The 17,010-nt window shown below is 39.8% G+C and overlaps 1 protein-coding gene across 10 annotated transcripts in view; it reads left to right on the forward strand.

The window, feature by feature from the left end:
* The window catches only part of SEMA4G (semaphorin 4G), a 104,805-nt gene that overhangs the window by 84,834 nt on the left and 2,961 nt on the right, over positions 1 to 17,010 (forward strand). For all 10 annotated transcript variants that reach the window (XM_039361708.1, XM_039361711.1, XM_039361714.1 and 7 more), the window contains 8 exons: positions 5,865 to 5,958; positions 6,792 to 6,905; positions 7,190 to 7,356; positions 7,539 to 7,708; positions 10,669 to 10,813; positions 11,289 to 11,511; positions 12,375 to 12,490; positions 16,679 to 16,833. In XM_039361708.1, coding sequence (XP_039217642.1) covers positions 5,865 to 5,958; positions 6,792 to 6,905; positions 7,190 to 7,356; positions 7,539 to 7,708; positions 10,669 to 10,813; positions 11,289 to 11,511; positions 12,375 to 12,490; positions 16,679 to 16,833 — 1,184 coding nt within the window. The remainder of the gene's footprint in view (positions 1 to 5,864; positions 5,959 to 6,791; positions 6,906 to 7,189; positions 7,357 to 7,538; positions 7,709 to 10,668; positions 10,814 to 11,288; positions 11,512 to 12,374; positions 12,491 to 16,678; positions 16,834 to 17,010) is intronic.

The following is a 17,010-nucleotide window of genomic DNA, read 5'->3' on the forward strand; positions in this document are numbered from 1 at the left end:
GGTTGTGGGTATATTTTGTTAGGGGTATCGGGTTAATAATTCAGTCTGCGGTCCTGGCTCTTCTATTGCTAATTCCTGCCAAGGAATGAAAAGATCTGGAGGGTGAGAATCTATGTTTGTGGCTTGCCATAATGAAGGCAGAACTTGCCAATTTATCCCACACTGTTTTTTATTGATTTTCAGGAACCAGTTAACCTTAGACTAATATTTTGAAGAGCATTCTTTTAATTTTGTTTGTATAAAATCAACTTTTGCCAAATTCAATCTTTCTATATGTTAAATTATAATTACAATAATTCTCATCCAGTTGTCCATGAAAGTCACCAAGATGGTGAAGACTATTTATTTTCCCTAAAGAATAGGGAAATTAAAGTATAAGTATGCCTTTATTAAGTCTCTGTAAATTCATGTTTGCGTTCATTTCATTAATATTGGAATGCATCCTATTATTTGGAGTCCAGAAAAAAATACTGAGGTGGGATCTGGGAGACTTTGGTTCAGATCTCCCTGAAGCTTACCTTGAACATATCATAATATTCCAGCCTAACCTATCTCACAGTGTTATTAATTGTATCATATATATTCTTGGATTTTTCAAGGAACAACAGGGATCAACATCTGTAATTTTAGATATATCCTTGTTAGTACTCAAATAAAGGAGATTTTGTTGGTAAAAATAATGGTTCAATAGCTCTTTTATGCAATGGAGAGCAAAGTGGGGCTGAAGGCCTGTTCAGCTGCTTCTTGTTTATGTTGGATCCATTGTTCTTCAAGCTGGTACATCTGTTGCAGATAAATGGTACTTTCTCTACATTCAAACTACAATTGGCTATAGTTGGGAGAATACTCTATATTTTCTCTCTAACTACTGTACCAAGTGAAGTAGGTCATGTAATAAGATGTCACTAGTGATAGGATTTCTTGTTTCTATTGTTGGAACATTTCTACTATTAGTTGATTGTATATAATTTCACATTCCATCATTTGAAGGAAAAAATATTAACATTTGCTTTTTAAGGATTATTTAACCCCAGATATAATGCTTATTTAGCTTTAATGCAATAATAATAATAGTAGTAGTAGTAGTAGTAGTAGTAGTAGTAGTAGTGGTAGTAGTGGTAGTAGTAGTAGTAGTAAAGTTGGAAGGAACCTTGGAAGTCATCTAGTCCAACCCCCTGCTCAGGCAGGAAACCCTATACCATTTCGGACAAATGGCTGTCCAGTCTCTTCTTAAAAACTTCCAGTGTTAGAGCATTCACCGCTTCTGGAGGCAGGTTGTTCCACTGGTTAATTGTTCTAACTGTCAGGAAGTTTCTCCTTAGTTCTAGGTTGCTTCTCTCCTTGATTAGTTTCCACCCATTGCATCTTGTTTTGCCAGGTGCTTTGGAAAATAACTTGATTCCCTCTTCTTTGTGGCAGCCCCTAAGATATTGGAACACTGCTATCATGTCCCCCCTCGTCCTTCTCTTTATTAAACTAGACATATCCAATTCCAGCAGCTATTCCTTATATGTTTTAGTCTCCAGTCCCCTAATCATCTTTGTTGCTCTTCTCTGTATTCTTTCTAGAGTCTCAACATCTTTTTTACAGCGCAGTGACCAAAACTGGATGCAGTATTCCAAGTGTGGTCTTAAAGGCATTGTAAAGTGGTATTAACACTTCACGTGATCTTGATTCTATCCCTCTGTTAATGCAGCCTAGCACTGTGTTGGCCTTTTTGGCAGCTGCAGCACACTGCTGGCTCATACTTAGGTGATTGTCCACTAGGACTCCGAGGTCCCTCTCACAGTTACTACTATTGGTAGCAAGGTACCCCCTATACTATACCTGTGCATTTGGTTTTTCTTGCCTAAATGTAGAACCTTGCTTTTTTCACCATTGAATTTCATTTTGTTAGATAGTGCCCAGTGTTCAAGTCTGTCCAGATCCTTCTGTATCTTAAGCCTGTCTTCTGGAGTGTTGGCTATTCCTGCCAGCTTGGTGTCGTCTGCAAATTTGATGATTTCCCCATCTATCCCCTCGTCCAAATTGTTGATGAAGATGTTGAAGAGCACTAGGCCCAGAACAGAGCCCTGGGACACCCCACTACACACTTCTATATTGAAGTCTATATTGTTGATATAGATCTCTGTATTCAGGATATGGATTCAAAATATCTATAATACTGCAGACAAAGGACTCCAAGAATGTACTGAATTTCATTAAAATGTCATTAAAAAAATACAACAGATTATGAAATTAAAAATGAATGGGTCTTGACTTCTCAAATGTAGAAAATAAATTGAATGCATTTTTAAATCCAAAGTTTTGTGAGACCCCAAATAGATAGGGTCAGGCTTAGACAAATCTCAAATAACAAAAAAGGTTACTGATAAGAATTAATAAAGCTTTGTTATACTCCCACTGCCTCTATTTTTAACTATCAGTATTAGAAGCAGATTTAATAGATACTGTCAAATTGATCTCGGTAGGTCTCCCTTAAAACTGAGATGAGTTTTATCCTTTTGTGTCTTTTGTTTTCATATTGATCTATAAAGTCTGTTTTAAAGTATAATACAAGGATGAGTGATGATCTAGTCCCATGGTGGCAAACCTATGGCACGCGTGCCATAGGCGGCACGCAGAGCCGTCCCTATTGGCACATGCATCATCGCCCCAGAGGCAGGCAGGGCCGGGCTGATCCTTCCCCCTCTCCACATTCACCAGCGCTTTCGCTCTTTCTCTCTGCACTGGGAGTCAGGGAGCAGCTGCAAGAGCTGGGCGGATCCAGGCTGGATGGTGGAGGCAAGGCATTTTTTGAATGGAAGCTGCCAGCGTGAGTCCAGGTATGCCTGCAGAGCGATTTTGCAGACCGCCAGTAGCCCAATCTGGGCTTGGAGGCCTGGAAAAGGTCTCTGCTGCCTGGATCTATAGCTGCAGAGCGATTTTGCACCACCACCCCCCACGGCTGATCTGGGCTCTGGAGGCCTTTTCCAAAATCGCTCCGTGGCCATGCATCCGAGCTCCAGAGGCTTGGAAAAGGCCTCCAGAGCCCGGATCGGGCCGCTGGGGGGCCGCAAAATCGCTATGTGGCCATGCATCCGAGGTGGGCTGGGCTGGACTGGCTGAGCATGGATCCTCCTTGCCACTTTTTCCCCTGTGGACATCGGGAGAGCCCATCCCACTTACCGCTGGTCCCGGGGCAGCTGCCACCATCCGGGGCTCTCCAGCCTGTTGCCAGCCAGCTTGGCGTGCCAAGCTCAGGCCTCGGGCAGATGGAGACCAGAGGGGAGTGAGAGCCGTAGCTGCCTGGCTCCTCCATCTGAGGACGCATGCGGGGAGAGGCGCCGTCCGGCTTGGTAACCTGCGGTCCATCCGCAGAAGGAGGCGGAGGAGGATGGAGAAAGAGGGCTGCCCACGGGGGGGAATCTGAGCAGCCCCAGCCTGGAGGGGGGAGGAGAGGCTGAGAGAGCCCAAAGGGAGGCATTCCGGTGCACCTGGCTGCCCTGGGATGAGCGGTAGGTGAGGTGGGCACTCCCAATGTCCACGGGGGAAGGAGTGGCATGGAGGTCCGCGCCCAATCCAGCCCAGCCCGGCACAGAAAGTAAGGCAGCAGCCCCACCTGCATCCCCGTGCGTGAGTGTGCCCCTGCCCTGCCAGGCAAGTGGAGCCACGGCATCTGCGGCAGAAGAGTGCAGACGAGCAGCCATGGCTCTCGCTCCCCTCCGGCCTCCATCTGCCCGAGGCCCGAGCTCGTTTCCAAGTTGCAGTTGAAAGGCATAATCCCTCAAAATGGCAGGAAAGTATTAAGAAATGGCCAGGACAAAAATGTAAATTAAGTAAAAGTAGTATGATTCTCCCCCCACTTCCATATTTCATTATTTTCCTCCCTCCCCCCCCACACACACAATTTTGAAGAGGAGATGGGAGCAGTGCATATGACCTGGGTCTTTGGACTGCGTTTTTGGTTTGTTTGTTTGTTTGTTTGTTTGCTTTACAATGTTTTATTTTTAAATGGCGATTGATTATTCCATGCTGTTATCAGTCATGATAAATGAATGTCATTCAGTAGTTTGGTGTAAAGTATGTTAAATCAGTAGGTCGAGACAAAGTTGAAAATCTGCCACAACATATGATTTGGATATATTGAGAATCTGGTATAGGCATTTGGTACTATGTATCAGAGCTAGGTCACTTTCAATCCACATACACTGAGTGCAGCTCCTCAGGCCAAGTAGCTAATGCTAATTAGTTAATGCTTAATGCTAACTGAGGCCAACCATCTGGTTCATAGGGAGGGCTTTAGTGCTTTTGCTCAAAATCAGCACGATGATTCTAAACCCCTGGAGTAGAAAATAGGAAATCATCCAATTTCCAATTATACTTTTGTGGTTGATTTTCAACTGCCATTACTTTTAAAAACAATTTTGATACTGGGTTTGGGCAGAAGAGAGGAATAAAGGAGCAGGTCCATAACCTGAGGGTTCTCCTGGGTTCATGGTTCCTACTGGATAAGTGGGTGGAGACCAGTTGCAGTCTTAGAACAGGAGACTTACTCCCTGATTACTGCAAGATGCCCTACATGGGACTGCCGTTAAAAAAAATCCCGAATCCTTGCTTGGTACAAAAAATCATGGGTACTTGCCACAAAGTGCATATTAAACTTATTCTGCAAATTTTAGACCGGCTCTCTATTTTTTCTGGTTGCAATTTAAAATGCTGTTTTTAACCAGTAAAGCTCTTAACAGGTTGGCTTCATAGGACTGTGTCTCCCCACTACAGTCAGACCAAACTTTGGGAGTATTGGAGATTGGCCCCCTAGAATATCTTCCCATTGGAGATTCAGTTTCCAAAGTTACCTGCCTTCTGGAAAAAACTAAACGCAATGTGTGGAAAAACTGGGAGCAAAAGTATCTGCCTCTTGTGAAAGCAGAAAAACGCATTTATTGACCAGTAGAATTTACACTGGATTCACCTATTATGGTAAACCAAAATCATGCAACCATTTCAGAGCCAAGAACCTTTGTGTGGCATCCTGTGTGAGCTCGGGGGACAGGGGCATACTCCAAAAGGTAGAACTAGATCTAAAGTAAGCTTTCTTTTAATTAACATTTAATCAGAATGAAATATAATCAATAGGATTATATTCTGATAATATATAACACAATTTTTTTCTTGTGTCACATTAACTGGCTGGGTGACTTTGGACCAGTCACCCTCTCTTAGCCTAAAAGGTTGTTGTTGTGGGGGAAATAGGAGGAAGAAGGAGTCTTATGTGTAAGTTGCCACATTGAATTACTTATAAAGTAATAAAGGTAGGATAAAATCAAATAAATAAATATTTGAAACAAAATTTATTATTTATTGATTTCTCACATTGATATACTGCCAGAATCCAAACTGTTGAAGGTCATTCACTTGGGTGAAGTTGTATCCAAACATTTGGGGGGGGGGAAGAGCACATGCAGACCAGGTACTGCAGTTCTGTGCTAAACCACAGTTTACTGTTACAATTATATGCACTAACCAAACTGCCACCAAACGCACATGTCCTACAGAGAGAGAAGTAATCTCAGTTCTGGGAAATGCTGATCTTTGTAGCCTAACAGAAGGATAATGAGCTAGCCATATTGATTCTGATTAACTGGAAGTATGGGTATTGTAAAAGGGCAGTGAGCATGTGGAAGAATTGGAGTCCTTGTCCCAAAAGGCATCTTGCAGTGAGTATACAACTGATGAGAAAGAATCCCTTCCTGTCTTCTCTCTTGCTCCCAGAACATGAAGTGCCATATTTCCTTCCTCAGTGGGATAGTAAAATTCCAAGAACTTCAAGGCATAGTTCTGTGTCTTAAGAAAGGTTTGTGTTTTCTATTCATCTTCTGCAGGATACCAACAAATTCGTGTTACCGTCTCATTTTGAGGAAGGGAAAGAAAAATGCCCTTATGATCCCGCTCATGGCTATACAGGCCTCATTGTGGGTATGTAGTTCCATTCTCACCAACCCTTTCTCATGCTGCAACTTTACTTGAATTCAGACTGGGCAGAGTGAGAAATTCCTCTCTGAAATGTGTGTGTTTGGGTGGAGCGTCAAAGGAAGGCATCACCAGTGATTGTTGCCTGAGAGTCTAGTGTATGTCCTTTGCAGTTAGTTTTCTTATTCTTGATGCAAACCATAAACATAGAATAATACCATTGGAAGGAACCTTGGAGGTCTTCTAGTCCAGCTCCCTGCTCAAGCAGGAGACCCTATGCCTTTCTGGACAAATGGATGTCCACTCTCTTCTTGAAAACCTCCAGTGATGGAACAGCTGTAGTCTCTTCTGATATCAGAAAACAAAGCCCAGCTGTCCACGCAGTGCCCACCACAGGCAGGGAGTTGTATAAACACCTCCACTCTTGTGAGGGTGATTGAAGCTTCTTTTTTAAATTTGTTCCCAGTTTTGTCATTTGTGCTAACTTTATTCTTGGGGGAGAGAGGGTTGGTTTTCATTCCTCTGTTTTTAAATGTTTTCAATAATTTGTAAACCAACCAGACTTGCTTGGAGGTGGGCTGCATATAAATATATTTTCTTGCTTGTTTATTATAGAAATGTCATGGGTGAGTAAAGCTTGGGTTATTTCTTGAAAAATCCTTCTGCATCTAACCATATTAAAACTATCATGTCCTAACCATATTAGAACTATCATGTTCTAACAGATCTGGAAGACGTAGAGAAGAGTTTATTTTAAAAAAAAAAAAGGTTGATCATATAATGAACAAATCTATTGGGACCAGCATGCTCTTATTGCTTTTGCTGCATTTGTTTCCCAGATGGCAGTTTATATACAGCAACACGCTATGAATTCCGCAGCCTACCAGACATCCGACGCAACCGGCACCAGCGGGTTCTGAGGACTGAGGAATCCCCCTTGCATTGGCTGAATGGTAGGTCCTACAGCCATAGCTCAGGTCTTTCATTCCTCACCCTCCTAGATAGTAAAAGCAATCTTGCAATTATCTCTGAATCATAGCCTACTTCCATTCTCCAGAAAATGACAGCCAGCCACTTGAGCTGTTTTCTGGAAAATTCAAGGTATGAACAGACAGCCCCTGCTTTAATTCCTTGAAAGACTCATGGCTCATGATTGTTGACCTGCCCTGTGTAAGCAGCAGCAGCCTTAGACACTTTTCTTTGAAAGACCATGCTAACCTTTCTCCTTCTCTTGCAGATGCAGAGTTTGTGGCTTCTGTATTGGTCAGGGAGAGCATAAGGAGCTCTTTGGGAGATGATGACAAAATCTACTATTTCTTCACTGAACGTGCCGGAGAGGAGAGCACATCCATATTTGAGAAGACCCAGGTGCCCAGAGTAGCTCGAATAGCTCGAGTGTGTAAGGTAAAATAAATGGTCTGTTGTGAATATACACTTGCACTAATGAAGGCATTTGGAGGGTTGGTTCAGGCTACTATGCAAATGAAATAGAGGCTATGGACACCTCTGGTCATCCCCATAATTTGGTCAAAAAGATGAAGCTGAGGAAAGGATTTGTTTAACCTGGCTGTCTTCTTCTGTTCCAGAATGATCTGGGTGGCAAGAAGATTCTCCAGAGAAAATGGACATCCTTTATGAAAGCAAGGCTGGTCTGCTATATACCTTACTATGAGGTACTGAAAAATGTTGCCAGTCTGGATGGTGGTAACTGGACAAGCACTGTCTTCTATGCAACATTCATCTTATCAGCCCAATGGTGAGCCAAGCATTTTTATACTGTTGAATTTTATTAATTTGTTAATTTTGGGCCCAGACAGTTTATAAGGTTGGAGAAAATTTGGAATTTTGAGAACATGGGATGTGCAGAATAATGAACCTATTGTTATGGTTCCCGGCATTTTATCTGAAGAGAATCTCCTGAAACTGTTGTTACAGTTGTTAATTGATAAACCTCTTGTAATCTGTTTTAAGTATAATCTCTCTGCATATCTGCATACCCTCCTTGATTCCTTCCTTCTTTCTTTTTCCTCAGTCTCATTTCAATTTTAACCCTACACCACTACAGCCATTCCATATATCTGTTGAAAGGATCAGTTGTTCACAGAAGCTTATGCCTCTTAATAAATGTTGTTAATCTGAAAAGTTGCCTACAGACATCCATTGTGTCAGTTTTTGACATATTATTTTTAAATTAAAACATTCTGTTTTAAAGTCAGTGGAAGAGGAAAGCTGTTAAACCACTAAGAAAATAATCTGAAGTTGTTAGGGAAAAAAATGGCAATTGAATTTCTAATCTTTTTAGGAGCTCTTGAGCTAACTCCTCTTGCCTTCAGATACTTCTTGAACCTTTTTTTCTTAAATAGTGATGCAGCAGGATCCTTCTTCTAGCACTGGTCACCCTCGGCATTTTATATTGGCCAAGACAGGCAGATTGTTTAACTATACTCAGTCCTCATTCCATGAACAGCTGTGGTGAATAAATGGAACACAAAAGACTTCTTGGTTGTGATTACCAGTACCGTCATCTATCCTTATAAATGTTTTGGTTTGTAATTAGTGCAAAAACTAGCCAGAATTACTGTGGACATTTTATGAAAGAAAATCTTCTGGGTGGCTAGCTGTGATATAGATTAATACTACTGCATATGCAGAAGATGGTAGTGATAGGAAGGAGAATCACACCAATACTTTGACAAGATCACTTTGGTATAACTAGGGACAAAGACTGCAGTTTACCATATGGCCTGCAACTACAACCACACCTGCATGTTTCTTTTTCTTTGGTATGTTTGAACTAAGCCCAGGCCAATTTTTTGCATGTTTCTCTTAATGATACTGTGAATTTTTACAAGTTCTCCTCAGTTAATTAGCACCTTTGTGCTTTTGTAATATTTGTCAGCTTTGAAGTCTGCATTTATAGCAAATGCCACCCAGGAAGCTACATCCCCATTGTGAAGGGACTGCATATCAAATATATTTATTAATAATTAGCCCATGCCATTGATTTCAAAGAAGCATTTGGAATGTACAAGATGTATTTGGTGTAATCCTTTCAAATGTATAAGATTTCCTTTTATCTTCAAAAATAAATCATATCACTCTTGTAGACCTTCAGTTGTTCCCCCCCCCATCAGTGTAGTTGAATTGCAAATTTACTGTTAGATAACTGGATGGCCCAAAGAATTTAGAATTTTTTTAAAGGAGACTAGACAATTTTGAGGGACTACCAGTGACCATTAATCTTATTGACTGCTTGCTAGTTTCATAATTTCAGGTGCAAGCAGAATTCCAGCTCTAGAGAGCAAGAGTGAAAAATGGTTATCACACTCTTGTTCATATTTATGAGTTTCTTGAATAAAACTAGTTACCTACAGTATGCTACAGATAGCTGAGTGAAATGAGTCCTTAGCCTGATTGTTGTTGTTGTTAATTGCGAAGTCGTGTCCGACCCGTCGCGACCCCATGGACAATGTTCCTCCAGGTCTTCCTGTCCTCTACCATCTTCTGGAGTCCATTTAAATTCACACCTACTGCTTCAGTGACTCCATCCAGCCATCTCATTCTCTGTCGTCCCCTTCTTCTATTGCCCTCAATCTTTCCCAACATTAGGCTCTTCTCCAGTGAATTTAGCCTGATACTTCTATGTTAAGATTCCAAGTTTTCATCATCCTCTGCTACTGCTTCTTCCCTGTTCCCTTATCTTAGGCCTTAGGGAAGACTAATAGACTGTATTTAACCCATGGGCTAGTAGATTCACTGCCACTTCTTTTGACCCAAGAAGTGGCAGCAAAGAATTGATAAACATGAATATAAAGAAATGGTGGCTTTGTTTTTCAGAGTATGATAAGGAATGTTGAAACTTCAGATTCTTTATAATGTCCTAGATTATGACAAGAACTCATTAGATTCAGTTATTAAGTGAAAAGGCTAGCTAAGTGAAAGAGACTGATCCAGCTCCAAAGAATGGTACACCTAAAAAACATGGTGTACCATCTGTGTTCTAAAACCAGACATTCATAAGATCAAGGTAGCATACCAAGATCAATGGCAAGCCTCAGAGACCCTGTGATGAAGTGCTTCCTGGCAGTTTAGCAACAATGATGGGATACAGCATAAAGAATCTGACAATATTGCTATGAGTTATAAGATGTTAAAATAGCAGTTTGGCTATTTTAACGTCTTATAACCCATAGCAACACTGTAGCTGGGTTTGATCAAAGCAATAATTAATGATAGATTAAAGATGTTTTGTGGTTTGTAAACCATTAATTATTTAGTTCATCATGTTGTATGAAAGTCCATTGGTTTATTAAATATTGTTAAGTACGCCATGATTTGGTCTATTATGAAAAGGCAACTTATATCAAAACACTGTGGGAGATTTAGTGGCATCAATTAGTGTAAGTAACAAAATCTTGTTGGTATTATAAGATCCTGGCAGTTGCCTGATTGTGTTTGGTGCTATTGATAAATTTTCAGATTACTGACATCCTCTGCCACAGAAGTTGCCTCAAAACTTCTTTGTATCTTGCTGTAATGCTGGTGACAATTTCTTGGAAGTCAAACCAATAGAAAAATGAAGAAAACCAATTGTTTGACTGCAAAAAGGTTGCATGTCAGTCCTAAGGGAATGTAATCCTTCACAGAAATTAAATTTACCTACCTGGTTAGATCCATGAAATTTAGGCTTTCCCACCATTTTCCTATATTTTTCAGGAGGAGCATACAGGTTTCTGCTGTTTGCCGATACAACATCTCAGAAGTGCGGGAAGCTTTTGAAGGGAAATTCATGGAATACCAAGACTCCTCCCGCAAGTGGTCCCAATACACTGGGGATGTACCAGAGCCACGGCCAGGATCAGTGAGTTATATTCATCTGTATCTTATCTTCATCTTTATTCAGGTGAACTATACAGGAGTTACATGTATTCCCTTGTCATAAGAGATCCAACGATCTGGGGTGAAATAAACATAGGAACTCTCTGTGATATTTTACAGAGGAGTTATGCCTTTTTTTTTATATTGTTGGTAAATGATCAAAAGGGGTAGGTTGAGTATATGGGGAAATTATATGGGAATACATCTAAACCTTTGCTGCAGTTTTTAAGGTGTGCAAATCCTTCAGAAGGCTTTAATTTGTATGCTTTAGTAGTTTAGTACTTTGTGTAACCCTTTGAAAGCTTAATTCCTCCAGTTGTTTTGGATTATGCTCCCAACATTTCTAATTCATAATGATGGGAACTGGAGTAAAACATATCTGGAAGCAGCCAAGTTAAAGAAAGGAACATTAGGCTTTGGATCTGGTGAGGCCAATTATAACAGTTTCCTCTCTGCAGTGCATTACCAATCGTGCTCGCAAAAAAGGCTACAATTCCTCCCAGGATCTACCCAATGGTGTGCTGGATTTTATCAAGCTTCATCCACTGATGTATGACGAGGTGAAACCTACAGATAGAGTGCCTCTGCTAATAAAGAAAAATGTGGTCTACACCCAAGTTGCAGTAGACCGAGTCCAAGCCCTGGATGGGCACATGTATGATGTCCTCTTTTTGGGAACAGGTAATTGCAGTTAGATTCATCGTGCATGTATGTATGTTTGTGTGCACTCTAACAACTCAAGAAACTTTTAATTGTTAGCTCCTTTCTTAATTATATGCAAGGAAGACTAATCATAATTTGCTTTTTTCTTATAAGTTTTCCAAAGCTCTATTTCTTTATAACACAGAATTTGGCTTCCCTAAAACGAAGCTATTTCAGTATCATGCAGTTTTGATTGATATATGTGCTGTATTTTTCCTTATACCTCCCTTTGCATTGCTTCCAGAGGGAGTGCATCCACCCCTTCCCTGCAAACAAAGAATTCACCCTTCTTTGTTTTCAACTTCCCCTGCTCAGATAAGCTGTCTGTTTTGTGAACATTTCCCTATATCTTAAACTCAATAGTTCTTGATTAAGAAGAGACACAAATTTAATCCATAAAGAAGAATGAGAATTTTGTTCTAGAAAGGGGTAGGTGACATCATGGAGACACAGTTCAGGGTAGTATTTAGAATGCTCTTAATTCAGAAATACAATTCTCAGTAGTCAGAATGGGAGGGCCAGGCCAATCTTCGATTTGTAGTGGTTGCTACGGTATAAATGACCACTTGAATCTGATTTCCTTTAGAAGTCTTCAATTCTTAGAATTTCAGTGCCAAGATATTCTGATGATACAGATTTAGGAAATCTACCCTGCGACTCAGACTAGATCTACATTGTTAAAGTGTACATTTGCTCCATTTCAATATGGAATTGGATAGATATCTCATTTCCTAATCAGGAGCAGGATGCAACCATGTCCTACAATAGGGTCTTCTTAATAATGAGATTGTAAAGTTAATTCTTCTTGTTGCTCCTTTAAATAATTAACTATCTCTGAATAGGTAATGGATGGATTCACAAAGCTGTCGTCATTGGCTCCATGGTCCATATCACAGAGGAGATGCAGGCCTTCAAGAACCCCCAGCCTGTAGAGAGCATCGTCATTTCCAAGCAACAGGTATAAGCAGTTGTGGACTTTCCCCCAATACCGTTAAATACAGCACTTTAAATTACACTTGAAAAGTCTTGAAAAGTCGTGCATCACAAAATAACAAACTAATTTAAATAGTTGTATCCAAATTTAAGACTCAAACCAAGACAATCTGAATGTATTACCAATTTTTGCCTAGTTTCTCTTTAGTTGGTCTCCATGTCCACAACAGGTTGGAAGATAAAATAACAGATATTTTACCATTTCATTTTTAAGAATGATTTTCTAACTTGCTTTATTTCTCTTTTAATTTATTTTTTAAAATGATTTAAGCTTACTTTTTATTATTAAATGAATTCCAAGGCTCACTAATTAGACCCAAGAGCAAAATGTACTGAATTTTTAAAAGGATGAATATTTTAGACTTTTATATAGTTTATTTTCAGCTTCTTAACTGAATTCCTTCCAGCGGTAGTCCACTCATGGTAACCGTGAACTTCCTTTATTTGTCTTGTGTAATTGAGGCAGAAAAAAACCATTCTGTTGTTATCATTATACAACTGAGAAATAAAAACGAATCATCCAGTATCCAGATTTATTTTCTGTCTGCCACTAGCATTAAAACATAATGTATAGCTTGAAACAAAGGTAGGCTTTTCCCCGAGCCTTGCCTTTCATAAAATAAAAGAATTAAACGAATAAAAATACAACTACAATAATAGAAACATGGTATGGATGAAAGTTTAATTAGTGGTGATGCCACTGCTAGGTAAAAAAATTGCCTTGAGCTGTTTTTTGTCCTTTGTTAGCTATTTAATCCACCCAGTGTAGTAACTACCACTTGTTCAAGGACTAATCATGTGGCTGTCCTTTGACAACTGTTTGGAGCTTACTGTTCTAGTTCCTTTGTGAGGATATTTGCTTCCCACTTTGCATAGTGTCTTTCCAAGGTCCCAAATGTGCCCTAGAGCTTTCAAGCCTGGCTGTTTTTTTTTTTAATTTGACATTTTTCATTAGATGCTTTAATAATTGTTGGAAAAGAACTCAAGACAGGAGCATTAGTTAGGAAGTCAACACATTAGCATTTCTCCTGTTGAATTTCTCTGTTCCTATCAGGCAAAAAAGCATGGACTCTGTTTCAGCTTTATCCCAAGTTTATTCTAAACTCTAGATCAGGGGTGAGGCTGACTCAGGAATTCTGGGAGTTAAAGTCCACAAGTCATAAAAGGGCCATGGTTTCCCACCCCTGCTCTAAATGCTACAATTGATGAGCCGAGGTGGCGCAGCAGTTAGAGTACAGTACTGCAGGCCACTTTAGCTGACTGGGTTCAGCAGGTCAGCGGTTCAAATCTCACCGGCTCAAGGTTGACTCAGCCTTCCATCCTTGTGGGGTAGGTAAAATGAGGACCCAGATTGTTGGGGGCAATGTAAATATATATACATTGCTTACTGGTGTACACCGCTTAGAGAGTGCTTGCACTTAAAGCAATATATAAGTCTCATAAATAAATAAATAAATAAATTGATTTATGGCCTATGCGAGAAACTGGTTCTCTGTCTGTGAACTGGATTACTCTTACCTTCATTCAGCATGGGTATGAAGAGTTGGTGTACAACGCATCTGGAGGATATTGGATAGGCTATTTTAAAACTTAAGTTATTAGTCTTGTAAGCATAACATAGCTGACCTGCAAAAATCCAGGGGAAACTAGATGGCAGCAAAGAAATGGAATTTTCTCTATATCTTTGCTATCATCTAGTGGTCATTTGGAGGTTTTTTTTAGCAAAGGTATGATATACCTGGGGTGTACTCTTCAGCTATTTGTGTGGACAGAATATTTCTAAGTTTAACTGAATCTGCTCCTGTGTCTGTTGCCCATATCACTTTGATATGAGCAAAAGCAAAAGCAATTCTTTTGCTTGCTAGGAGGAAAATGTAAGCAGGATGCAAGGAGGGAGACTGTTGGTTTTTCTTTTTCTTTTTTGCCTGTCTTACATTAAAGAGAAAATATCTATTCCCAGATGTTTTGATATGAAGGTTGCTATTGGAGACCCACTTCATATTAGGAAATAGACTTGAGAAAATAATACTCTTGAATAAATGTTGAATGAATAATAAATAAATATGGAATAAATGGCTGCATGGATAATGCCAGTATTGTGTTCTATTTCATTGCTTCCCTCTGCTGGAAAACCCTGATGTTGCAGTCAAGATAACAGTCTATCTTTTCTGAATCATAATCTTTCTTAGCAGAAACACAAAATATTATTCTGAGAGAGAAGTGTTCTATTGATGGAAAGAGAAGGATAGAGGATAAATTAGAGAGATCAAAAGCAGAACCATTGGTAAATGACCACTATTGGTAGATAATATTCATATCATCTGAAGTTGAAACTCAAATACTTTGGCCACCTAATGAGAAGGAAGGACTCACTGGAGAAGGGCCTAATGCTGGGAAAGATTGAGGGCAATAGAAGAAGGGGATGACAGAGAATGAGATGACTGGATGGAGTCACTGAAGCAGTAGGTGTGAACTTAAATGGACTCCAGAAAATGGTAGAGGACAGGAAGACCTGGAGGAACGTTGTCCATGGGGTCGCGATGGGTCGGACACGACTTCGCAATTAACAACAACAACAAATTCATATCATTTGTTCATATAGCATACCTAACCAAGAATAACCTTGATTTATTTCATTAACCCATATTGCATGGGTTCCCATGACACAATATCAATAGAGGCTGACTTTGTATCATATACTAAGACAAAAAATGCTTGCCCAGTTTGTGCTTTATGTGTAATATGAACACAACCATTGGTTTTGCTTCCACATGTTTAACTAGATTCATGGATGTTTGTTATAAAAACAACAAAGAAGGATCAGTTGACTGATTCAACTAACCACTGGAGAGGGGGGTTAAATAGACCACCAAACTAATTAAACCTTGCCTAAACTAATTCTACCCAGCTGAACCATAGGAATATCAAAACAAAATTAGTTGCCCCGTTTTGCCTCCCTGGTTCTCCAGGGACATGATTTGAAAAGGAAAGAGTGGCTGAAAAAGCAAGGCTCTCCATTATGGTGCCACTGCCAAGGCCTGGCAGCACATAATAATATACTGTATCTCAGACAATGAAAAATTGCAGCAACCCAAATATACCTAATTCCTTCTGCCTGGCTGATGGGAAGGACACATTAGATAGTAAAATAATGCTAGAATTCTTCAGATGCAAGGACTGATGGAATACTGTTGATTTCTTGGCAGGTATTTTGTATTCACCAAATAGATACTTTTAGTTCAAATAGCATCACTATTTACAAAAGCTCCAGTAAAAAAGATATGACTAAGTCAGTAGCTAACTGAACTCTTTTTATTATGGAAACAGGGTCACGCTTCAATTTTCTTTTACTTTTTCCTCTTTACATCACCTAATAATGGCCATCTAATTCCATTCCTTTATCTCCTTAGATGGGAAGAATATGTGGTCAGAATATTAAGGGTGCTTCCAGATTGTAGTACTAGTACATAAACAAAAAAAAAAAAAGTTGAGCATCTGTTGATTCCATTCACATGCTTAATCTGGTTATTGAATTAGCTCATTAAAAACTTAAACAAGAATTATCTTAACCAAGCTGGTGAAAACACAGCTACTGCTTCTTTAATTGAATTAATTAAACAAACATTTAAAAAATGTTTTGTAGAAATAAAAACAGGCTGGAGCACTAGGGGAAAAAAGTCAGTTGGGTTATCTGAACTTCTTGTACATTTTTGTGAATGAGCTTGGGTAATTGCACGACAGAAGCTCCATGTCATGGTTCCGACAGATGAAACTCTTCAAAGAACTTCGAGGCATTGGTTACCTTAAAGAATCTTTATTCAAGTAGCATAGCATCGGCACGTACATAGGCCAAGCCAAAATCTGAATTCCCCATTGGATGTTCTTGCTTTGACACTCCATCAGAAAGCTCTCTTTGTGTTATCCTAGTGAATGTCAGTGAAGGTTTCAGTGGTTAAAGAGTCCTGTCCATGTCTTAACATTTCTATTCTTCCATGTCTTGAGACAGGCCTTAGAATGCTGCACTTTAAGTTGCCATTCATCTGTGATTTGGCAAACTAATATACCCTGCCTTAGGGTAGGATGGGGAAAACATGACAAACTCATTCATCAAGAATAGTATGCAGAATCGGTGCTAAGCATCTTTCTTTTGCAGAGGAACGTATATGTTGGGGCCCAGAGTGGCGTCTTGCAGTTACCACTGTCCGCTTGTTTGCAATATATCACCTGCTTCAGTTGCATCCTGGCTCGAGATCCATATTGTGCCTGGGATGGCAAGAGCTGCCAAGAAGTAGCTGATGTTCTGAACAGGTATGAAAATGTTGATTGTGAAGAACATGTGGGTTCAGGCTTCCTATTACTGAGGTCAGGTTATTTTTTGAGGATGTGCAGCAGCTTCTGTAGACATCCTATTTATTAGATCACTAGAGTCACATTAGGTCTTCTCTGTCCATTTCATTCAAAAGAGGGCATCCAGTAGAATTCTCT

This window comes from Crotalus tigris, unplaced genomic scaffold (assembly GCF_016545835.1).
Source record: "Crotalus tigris isolate CLP2741 ecotype Arizona unplaced genomic scaffold, ASM1654583v1 scf7180000019328.220996217465:2438092, whole genome shotgun sequence".
Lineage (NCBI taxonomy): Eukaryota > Metazoa > Chordata > Lepidosauria > Squamata > Viperidae > Crotalus > Crotalus tigris.